The sequence below is a fragment of the Triticum dicoccoides genome, chromosome 1A, assembly GCF_002162155.2.
Source record: "Triticum dicoccoides isolate Atlit2015 ecotype Zavitan chromosome 1A, WEW_v2.0, whole genome shotgun sequence".
Lineage (NCBI taxonomy): Eukaryota > Viridiplantae > Streptophyta > Magnoliopsida > Poales > Poaceae > Triticum > Triticum dicoccoides.
In genome coordinates this window covers 530,733,316-530,744,425 of record NC_041380.1, presented here as the reverse complement: position 1 = coordinate 530,744,425, position 11,110 = coordinate 530,733,316, and the positions used below count along the sequence as shown (strand labels likewise).

General features: G+C 44.5%; 1 protein-coding gene across 1 annotated transcript; it reads right to left on the bottom strand.

The window, feature by feature from the left end:
- Window positions 1-837: 837 nt before the first annotated feature.
- Window positions 838-9,721, bottom strand: LOC119318988 (tyrosine--tRNA ligase 1, cytoplasmic-like). Its single transcript, XM_037593545.1, has 9 exons — window positions 9,569-9,721; window positions 8,163-8,446; window positions 7,459-7,504; window positions 6,757-6,810; window positions 6,046-6,191; window positions 5,595-5,700; window positions 1,695-1,754; window positions 1,169-1,239; window positions 838-1,016 (listed from the first exon to the last, which is right to left on the bottom strand). Exons 1-8 carry the CDS (start codon window positions 9,719-9,721, stop codon window positions 1,189-1,191), a joined length of 900 nt encoding a protein of 299 aa, XP_037449442.1. The 3' UTR covers window positions 838-1,016; window positions 1,169-1,188.
- Between the last annotated feature and the right edge of the window lie 1,389 nt (window positions 9,722-11,110).

Below are 11,110 nucleotides of genomic sequence, written 5' to 3'. Positions count from 1 at the left end.
GATCCTGTTGTTACCCAGAGTAAATATACATGTGAGGCCGAGACGACACCACAACACATGTTATGCATCCGAGACTGCACAACACCGCGACACCACCTGTCGCAAGGAGAAGACGAAGGTCATGCGAGGCCGAGATGGTTCCATGACACCTATGTGCCACCGACTAGGTTGCAAGGCACCGCCTAGCAAAGACATAGCAAGGAGCACTCAAACACGAACCACAAGAACAACAAGGATGAAGCCTGCCAGAATGGGAAAGGCATACACCCCCCACGGCCCTCCCGGGTGATAGGAAGTCGCATCCATGGCCACCGCAACGAAGCCATGAAGCTCGCCAACCCAACGAACAAGCGCCCACCGAAGCTGATGTAGGACAAGGGGGACCTCCCCAACAACCCACCCCATGTGGGGAGCAAGCCGCATCCATGGCTGCCATTTGCACGCCAAGGAACCACCGACCTATGCAACCACAGCAGGCCGACAGACAGGAGAAGAGGTGACCAACAACATTGCCCCGCACCACACAGGGAAGCCCCCGACCACCACCAAGCTCCACAGAGAGTGCCACCCATGTCGTTCACACCAAAGCAAATGGGGGAGCCCGCTACAACAGTGGTGCAGGAACGGAGCAGCCCCAATGGATCCGAGATGGACCCGGCCGGATCCAGCCGCGCGCCCTAGGTGATATCAGGGGCGAGCCCGACTTTTTCTCCAAAAACTATGAAAACTTCGGAGTGCCTGTAGAGATGAGGCGAGAACCAGCTATCTTAGCTGTAACTGTCTTTTGTGAACTTTTTTGCATTTATTTCTGTGATACTGGAATCACACAAGGCCAAAACCAAGCTACAAAGTCTTCCATAATAAATTCAAAAATACTATTTACTTCTACACGTTGCATTTCCCAGGACGCACCATGGAAATCGCAAAGAATTTGCATCCCCTTGCACTTGCACAAATATATGTGATACTCCTGAGGCGATCTAGTATCTCCTCAACCCACTGGCATCAGTATATCCCTGAAAGGAAAAAGAATGTCCCAGAAGTCTATAAATACATGTCGCGGTAAAGATGGTAATACCTTGGAAACAATGTTCTTTTTTTTTGAAGGAAAACAACATTCTAGCACCACAATAATAAATATATGGGCGTTCTTCCCAAGCAAACTTACAGGATCAGATAACTTCTGTTCTACCAGTGAAACTCATGGATATCTACGGACTCTATTCGCCTGATATGACCCTGAAAATGAGTTGCAGAAGGTAAGCCGTAAGCGTCTGTAGCTTTTGCTTAAATTTATTTCACTAATATGCTCAAATTTGATCTTGTTTGTGAATGGCAGATTCCCCCTAACCACCACCTAACTGTCACGTTACCCCATCAGTGATGGCTATGCATGATAGGTGCTCATGTACAACTGAGAAGGGCTTACCAAAGAAATTGCAAACTCTTACTCTCCTAGTATCTTAAATCTCTCCTATGTTACAAATGACGTGGTGTTACAACTTACAAATACAATTATGTTGTGTTAAAGACCGCAAATTCACAATGATGCTGTCAAGTGTCAGCTTGAAACATCACTAGTCAAGTAGTAATCCGCTAGGTGTTCTACCAAAAGAAGTGGATACATAATTATTTCAAGGAAAAAATATAGATAATCATTGTAACTTATTAAAAGTTTAGGGTAATAACCGTACCATAAGGTCAATAATTAGAGCTTGGGCTTCGGCATTGCTGTTCAGGCAGGTACCAACATGCTGAAATTAAGGAAAAACCGTAGGCATGAATTATCAAAACAGGACCGAGTGTTGCTGGAAATAAAAACAAAATAGCTAATTTTATTTAGGAAAACATTTAGGTGTCCAAATAAATATTTTTTAAAGTCTACACATGCATACAAATAATACAACAACAATGACAACAAAGCCTTTCAGTCCCAAACAAGTTGGGGTAGGCTATAGTTGAAACTCATAAGATCAAAATCATGTCATGGTTCTGGCACATGACTTGGTTTCTATGTTACATAAATTTGGTAGCGAAACTTTTGAGTGACACCATTTCTACTAAGTTTCTAGCTATCGTGTGCTCGAATAATTTTGGTACTGCAGAAAAAACAGTAGGCATGTGTTGGAAATATGCCCTAGAGGCAATAATAAAAGCATTATTATTATATTTCCTTGTTCATGATAATTGTCTTTATTCATGCTATAATTGTGTTATCCGGAAATCGTAATACATGTGTGAATAATAGACACCAACATGTCCCTAGTAAGCCTCTAGTTGACTAGCTCGTTGATCAACAGATAGTCATGTTTTCCTGACTATGGACATTGGATGTCATTGATAACGAGATCACATCATTAGAAGAATGATGTGATGGACAAGACCCAATCCTAAACATAGCATAAGATCGTATAGTTCGTTTGCTAGAGTTTTTCCAATGTTAAGTATCCTTTCCTTAGACCATGAGATCGTGTAACTCCCGGATACCGTAGGAGTGCTTTGGGTGTACCAAACGTCACAACATAACTGGGTGACTATAAAGGTATACTACGGGTATCTCCGAAAGTGTCTGTTGGGTTGACACGGATCAAGACTGGGATTTGTCACTCCGTATGACGGAGAGGTATCTCTGGGCCCACTCGGTAATGCATCATCATAATGAGCTCAAAGTGACCAAGTGTCTGATCAGGGATCATGCATTACGGTACGAGTAAAGTGACTTGCCGGTAACGAGATTGAACGAGGTGTTGGGATACCGACGATCGAATCTCGGGCAAGTAACGTACCGATTGACAAAGGGAATTGTATACGGGGTTTGCGTGAATCCTCGACATCGTGGTTCATCCGATGAGATCATCGAGGAGTATGTGGGAGCCAACATGGGTATCCAGATCCCGCTGTTGGTTATTGACCGGAGAGCGATCTCGGTCATGTCTACATGTCTCCCGAACCCGTAGGGTCTACACACTTAAGGTTCGGTGACGCTAGGGTTGTAGGGATATGTATATGCAGTAACCCGAATGTTGTTCGGAGTCCCGAATGAGATCCCGGACGTCACGAGAAGTTCCGGAATGGTCCGGAGGTAAACAATTATATATATGAAGTGCTATTTCGGCTATCGGGGCAAGTTTCAGGGTCATCGGTATTGTACCGGGACCACCGAAAGGGTCCCGGGGGTCCACCGGGTGGGGCCACCTATCCCGGAGGACCCCATGGGCTGAAGTGGGAAGGGATCCAGCCCAAAGTGGGCTGGGGCGCCACTTCCCCTAGGGCCCATGCGCCTAGGGTGGGGGAAACCCTAAAGGGGGCGCCCCCTTGCTTGGGGGGCAAGCCCCCCCACCCCTTGGCCGCCGCCCCCCTAGGAGATTGCATCTCCTAGGGCCGACGCCCCCTAGGCCCCCTATATATAGTGGGGGGAAGGGAGGGCCTCTAACCTACGCCATTGGTGCCTCCCTCTCCCTCTCCAACACCTCCTCCTTCTCCATAGAGCTTGGCGAAGCCCTGCCGGAGTACTGCAGCTCCATCACCACCACGCCGTCGTGCTGCTGCTGGAGCCATCTTCCTCAACCTCTCGTTCCCCCTTGCTGGATCAAGAAGGAGGAGACGTTGCGCTGACCGTACGTGTGTTGAACGCGGAGGTGCCGTCCGTTCGGCGCTAGGATCTCCGGTGATTTGGATCACGTCGAGTACGACTCCCTCATCCCCGTTCTTTGAACGCTTCTGCTCGCGATCTACAAGGTACGTAGATGCATCCAACCACTCGTTGCTAGATGAACTCATAGATGGATCTTGGTGAAACCGTAGGAAATTTTTTGTTTTCTGCAACGTTCCCCAACAGCATGCACTTAAACTTGCGTATATATATTAAATATGCCTGGATATTACCACAGGAAACTATAAAAAAATCTGAACAAAAACTAAATCTTAAATATCTGAAAGCACCCATCAAATCCCCCTCAGCAGTTCATCTACTGAATTTTTTTTTGGCGAGAAGTTCATCTACTGATTCAAAAAGGACATGCCACAAAACACCGTTTCAACCTCAATCCTTTAAACTGGATGTTTTTTGTTAATTAAGCAACTGAATTTAGGTACTACCCTCATACTTTCAAGTGCTTACCCTTACACATTAGAGGTGCCACCCACTTATACCCTTAATATTCCAATGTACCAACTCCTCCAAAATGGTAATCCAAAGCTTTCACAGATTGTTCATCAGACAACTTGGTTGGAGATGTTGGAAACCAACAAGAATAAATATCTGCCTAATTTAGCCAACGAAGGTGCTCCTGACCAAGATGAAAGGGACAATCTGGCCAAGTCGTGCAGATGGTGATAAGGAAGCGATATGTCGAAAGTAGCAACAAGTGACCAGTAAGAAGGCGACGGACAACGTCAGGTCACAAAAAAGGCTACAGGAAGGATCGAGAGGGCAAAGTCACATCAACAACAATGATAGGGGCACCGAGCTCGATTCAATTGAAAAGACCATGGGAAACCCCCCAAAAAGTGACTAAATGATTTACGGTGAAATGGATGAATTCCCCACCATGCATACAGATTCAAAATGAGATGACTTGGATGGAGTCAGATGGATGATGGACACGATGGCAATGAACACAAAGATGCAGCAACAGTGATTATGGACGAACATGCAGCACAACAGAGGAGAAGAGCAGGCAGAACTGAAGCAGCACACCAGCACACATATAACCAGCCCTACAAACCATCCAGCAAACATGACAGTAGAACCATGGCAAAAATGACCCAGTGCAGAAGAACCTCACCCAGCATCAACATCGCAGCAAGGCCCGACACCCAGTACAAGTGATAGCGCCGCAACTTGCAGTCAGCTCTTCCTCTGGTGTGTGGCAGCGACTGCGACACACCAGCATCAGCAGGACGGTTCCGGGAGCTGGTGATGATATATTGATATGCACGGGCTGGCGATGACGCTGGATAAAGAGCAGCAACAAGCTCTGATCTGGGGAAGCTGCCGACGACGGGAAGGGCTACCGCTGCAATGGGCCAAGCCTGCAGGGTAGCTTCTACCACCCAAGGGCGTGCTAATGTAGCCCAGCGACAAGTGGCAGTAGAAGAAGATGAGCCGCCTGTTATCTAGAGGATACCGGGCAGCGCGGTCCAGACGAGTTAGAAAGTCACAACCTGGCATCAACAGATTCGGCCAGAACGGTGATGCAGATGGCCAAACCATGCCTCCAAGTCGACCAGATCAGATGAGGATGGAGATTGACAATGATAATGAGCTCAAGTCCGAACAAAATCAATGCCAGAAATTTGGAGAGGACAAAGGATACACACCCGGACAGTTTGGCCCGCGAAGACGACCTTGCTGTCGAGGAAGACGAAGACAAGCTGCTGCTACCATAGGGATACGAGAGAAGCTCGCCAAAGGAACACATGGCCACATGAGACAATAAGGAACGAGCTACCACTACATCTAGATAAAGATCGATGCCGCCACCAGGAGTGGAGATTGCTCCTCCCTGGACCAATGCAGCAGCGACGGAGAGTGGTGGCGCCAGGAGAGAACCTGGCACAAGGATACTACCTCATAAGGAAGCAATAATTACCTCTAATATTTTGCATATTCCTTTTTCAAAAGCCAACTTAACGTTGAGAGGATCAAGATCGCCACTTTCATAATCAACAATAAGATCTTCCATGCATTCAAATGACCTGTATATAGTAAAAAAATGTCAAAAATTCTTGGATATAATGTCGATTTGTAGATATCTACAGCATTGTTAGCACTTGGCACATACTCCCTCCGTTCCAAAATAGATGACCCAACTTTATACTAAAGTTAGTATAAAGTTGGGTCATCTATTTTGGAACGGAGGGAGTAATTCCTTGGCGAGCCAGAATTTATTTAGTTCATGTCCTATATACTGTAGATTCTGATTGCATAGATTTGATCATTGTGACTTCAAACATTCTACTGGTGAATTACGCCATTGACCTTTGATGCTTCACAAGAAACAGATACGAGCAACTTTTGGTAGAAGTGTCAAAGAACTTTACTTGTTAACACCACTCTGTTCCTTCTGCGCTACCTCAAACTTCCCAAACCAAGGGAACATAACATATTTGATGTACTCCAAACATGGGTTGCATACTGCTACTTTTGGAGGACAGACAGCCCTGCTTATTTTTCCATTCAAAGCGCACTGCAACATACAGAAGTGCAATTTCAAACAACCTTATTGTACCCAAAAAAAAACTGTGGACAGGAAAGCAATGATTGACAACTAGAAAATGTACAAGAAGCAACATCTCTATCTACGTCCTTTTACATGGCAAGATTATCCAAAAAAGCCCATGCAAAACTGAACTACTCAACCCATATTTAGAAGCAGGGCCAGCCCTGGAGCAGGGCAGTGGGTGTGACGGCCTAGGACCCAAGCTAATTAGGGGCCCATATCTCGTGTATTTCGTATAGCATGCACTATAAAATGCAAGCTCAGCCTAGAGTTCATGGGCCCTACTTTGAAGTTTGGCCTAGGGCCCTTCAAATACCAGGTCCGGACCTGTTTAGAAGGACCAAAATACAGAAGTTAAGAGGCTCCTGTACTGTAAAGAGTTTTCAGGCTCCTGTTAACATAAAATTGACAACCTCATGATACTGACCTGAAAATTCTAGAATTGAAACAGTCTAAGTAAATTTAGCTTGGAATGCAAAAGTTGTGCCAATAAACGCTAACTTCTCTATTGCTGAATGACTATAACACATACCTCCTTATCGTGCATGAAGATGTTCCATTTTGGTTCCCTCATGTTATAAGGGTCCTTTAGTACAATATAAGGATTATCTACTAAATTAGGTAGTGTATCTGTACTTCAAGTTAAGGATCTATCTCATGAAATAAATATCATCATCCAAGCTCCAAACAACAAAGTACAAACAGAAAGATGCATCATAAACAATCAGGACTGCAAAAGAAGAAAAAAAGCCAGAATCAAGATAATGTGCAACATAATAGTTGGTTTGCTTTCGCTTTTTATGTCTTCACAATACTCTCTGGTTAGCATGACAATTTCTTGCTGATCCATGCTGAAGAGCCATATATCCGCCTGCAACTACAAAACAGAAGGATTTGTGTATTTAATGCAGGATCAAGATTATATACACATAAGCAGGATGCTCATAAACACAAGTTGTTTGTATCAGGTGCAAATGATTTTCTTTATTCATTAAAATAATTTTTCTATAATGGGATACTGAGATGATCACAAAAAACTATGGTGACCTAAACATTTTCACAAGATCTAAATTAGAGCTTAGAGGCATCTACTCGAAAGAAACAATTGTGATACATTGCCGGTGGTACAGAAAGGCTACTTCATACCAAAGTGCTAGCTTACATCAAATATGCCAAGCCTACCTTTTTGCTACAAACTCTATTCAGGTTACTTCATATCAAAGTGCTAGCTTACAGTGACTATGTCAAGGAGTGAAATCCTGCCCCTTTTGCTACCAACTCTGTTCGTGTTCATTTCATTTCAGAAGAAGACAGATACATGGTTTCTGAACTAAAACCACGGCAGTTATTTTGGAACAGAGGGAGTATTTGTGTTGTGTTCACTACCTGAACAAACAAGAACTGGTCTAGCTTTTAAAATCTCTACTGTTAAAGTAGCCGCACAAGTAGAAGTATCCATGAATGGTGCTCAGTCTCATGTCTGTCCTATTCATGTAACATAATAATAATATGTAGTCCCCTACAGTATATTGCTTCAGTTATGATGGGACCTTTGTTTTCCTCAGTTGACTGCAAAATTCAGTTTTTGTATAAGCCATGACTCTACTTAGAGCCAACAAAGCAACAAAGGTTGGAAAACGAAAGGTGCCTAGCAAAAATGGAAGCTAACGAAGTAAAGTAATGTTTGTTTGACAGGACATGGTGAATTTATTACTAAGGAAACCAACCTTCGGACATAATATAGCAGCAACTTGCATGCATGGGTAAAATATCACAGCAGCAGGCAGTCGCGGGTCATATGGGGCTGTTTCCGTGCAACAGCTGCTCATTAAACAATAAATTGGCTTGCTTGTTACAGAACGAGAAACTATCTGGCAACACAATGTTCAAGGGTTTGAAAGTGAAAAAGGACCAAAAATTAGCATAAAAAGGGGATACCTTGCCATTCTTTTTAGAGTGCATTTTCTGGAGACATCCAGGGCAAGTGGCCAGTAATCAGATGCATGCCTTTCCAACACATCTGAGAACCATACAAGCTCTACTCTGTCAAGATCCATGCCAGCTGCTTTCCACATCTCAATATTGTAGCAGCCAATTTTCCTTATTACATATTTATTGCTGCAAATCCTATGGTTCCGTTGGGCAAACCAATCTGCTATCAATATTTTAACTATGTAACCAGCTTTGACCATCTTGTTGACATAAATTGTCTTCAGAAGCCCCTGAAAGATAGAGCAGATATATGCAACCATTCCATTTGTAGATAATGTATTACAAATTTGGAAAAACTTGACGTAAGCAAATATCAGCAATGAATGGCCTGAGTTGTGCCAAGATGAAAAGTGCATAGTTAGCAATTCCCCAAAACATGAACCAAGTAAACCAGCAGTGCAAGAAATATATTCCTCATGGAAATGAAAGCAACAGAAACCTGACATGCCCAAACATTTTCTAATTTCACAATCTTTCTATTTAAGCTCAGTTTAAATGGCATTGTTTGGTTGCATGGATGAGGGTGCATAGGATGATCCCACTCACGCCTTGAAGGCGGAACCTTTGTATGATCCCTGGGACAGGGTTGGGTCGGATGGGAACAGATGGGTTCATAATTAAAAAAATTGTATTCAAGTCATAAATCCATTGCCGATGACTACACCAAGGACCAGGAGGTTCCGAAGACTAAAGCTGAGAAGTGGATGAGGAAGACTATGTCTTTCGTGCAGGAACATGGTGCAAGACCGACATCTGCTGCAGCCACTGCTGATGATGATGCTGGTATCCTGATGATTTCTGGAGCATGGCGAAGTAAGAGGTTCCTGAAAGTTTATGTGTTGGCTTTATTTTGGTTTGGCCTGTATATGCTGGTAAACTGCTAGACAAGTGATGAAGTACCAACAGGTTTTTGCCCAAAGCTTGCCGTTGAGATCAATAGTAAGAAGCTGGATTTCTGGTGATGTCCATACTCGTTTTTTTCTTTCCACATCCAGCTTTTGTTGTCGTACAACTGATTATTACCGATCCGGGCAACAGAAAAGGCCGCTTTGAAAAATAAATCATAATTCCAACCCCACTCATTAAATTCAAACGCTAATCATAAGAATTTGTTTGCATCTTTTGAACCATCCGAAACTAATCTGATTAGAGATCCAAACTAAAAGTGCTTAGAAGCACAATGATACTCAGGCTAAATCAAGCTGGACTGCAGTGAGAATGACCATATGGGCAGACAAGGGAAGAGAGGTGTGTGTGGTATCTGACACTTAACAGGATAAGATGACAAAGTTCAGTGTAACTCAAACCGGCATACGTTGATGTAAAAGCAGATTTTTTTTTTGTAGCTATACCTGGGTTATGTCCATCCAGGGGGTTGGCTCAAACCAAACGTAGCAAATGGGGGCATTCTTCTTCTGGAGCAGGAGCCAGAATTCATCTGCATAGACGCAATGATCCCCGATGCTCCTCAGGGCCGCGATCCTCTCATAGCAACTCGGCTCCATTGAGTCCCGACAAAAGTATACATGATAAATTCGAGTTATTTACCCAAAACCACCACATTATGGGCTAGGGTAACAGATCAATACCATATTTGGGGCTGGGCACAAAAAACCACCAACAATGGGGTTAATCTGTAACGCGGAGCACTGACGCTGCGTTTTGGCCCAGAAAACAGCAAAACCGACAGGTGGGGCCTGCCTGTCAGGATGATGTGGCAAAAACAATTCCACGTGGGCAGGCTGACATGGCATGCCTATGTGGACAATTTACTGACTTGGACGAGGGTCCCGCCTGTCAATGACTCGTGTGTTTATTTTCTTACTCTTTTCTTTCCTTTTCCTGTCAATTCGGTCCCTGTAAATTTTCAACAAAAGCAATCGGGTCCTACAAACAAATTAAAAAAGTCATTGCGTCCCTCCCGTGCTCAAGGTCGACAGGAGTTGCGCCCGCAACCGTGCTCGTCGGACAGCAGCCACCGTGAGGAGTGCAACGGCCACCGCAGAGCTCTGTTCCCTCGCCCGGGTCGTCATCCAGTGCGTGCAGCCGCAGAGCTCCCTTCCAGTGTCGCCGTAGTGCACTGGTAGAAAAAGAGGCTTCCGTCCAGCCCCATTAGTCGCGAAAGTGTAGGAACCGCGACTAATGATGTCTTTAGTCGCGGTTCGGCAGACGAACCGCGACCAAAGGCCTGGGCCCAGGGCGCTCGGTGGCCAGCTGGTGCACGTGAGGGGCTTTAGTCGCGGTTGGCCAGGCGAACCGCGACTAAAGGTGCGCAAAGGCCTTTAGTCGCGGTTGGCCAGGCCAACCGCGACTAAAGCTCCTCCCCTATATATACCAGTTCAGCACACTCACTTAGCCATTTCGTGCCACTTCTCTTCACAAGCTTCACAAGGGGGTGTAGGTTTGCTTTTGGTTCCTCTTATGCACACAAGGTGTTTGATGAAATACCCTAAGAGGGTGAAACAAACATGATATGAAGTGTTGGAGCCACACTTGAGGTTCCTCATTTATTTTTTCCTCCTCGATCGCGGTTAGCAACTTGAACCTTTCATGCATGTGTGTCATTGATAAAATATGCATGTGTGCAGTTCATTGTTTAATTTATATTGTTTGTAGCTAGTTAGTTTAACAAATGCATGATGGTTAATTATATATTTTATATTATAATAATGCAGATGAATCGGCAATGGATGTACGGTAACCGACTCTTCGGCGAGTTCACTACGGGTTTGAAAGATTTCCTCGTAGTGGCTAATGCGAACAAGCAGGGGGGTTTTGTTATCTGTCCATGTGTTATCTGTAAGAATCAGAAGGGTTACTCTTCCTCAAGAGATGTTCACATGCATCTGCTTCGGCACGGTTTCATGCCAAGCTATAATTGTTGGACCAAGCAT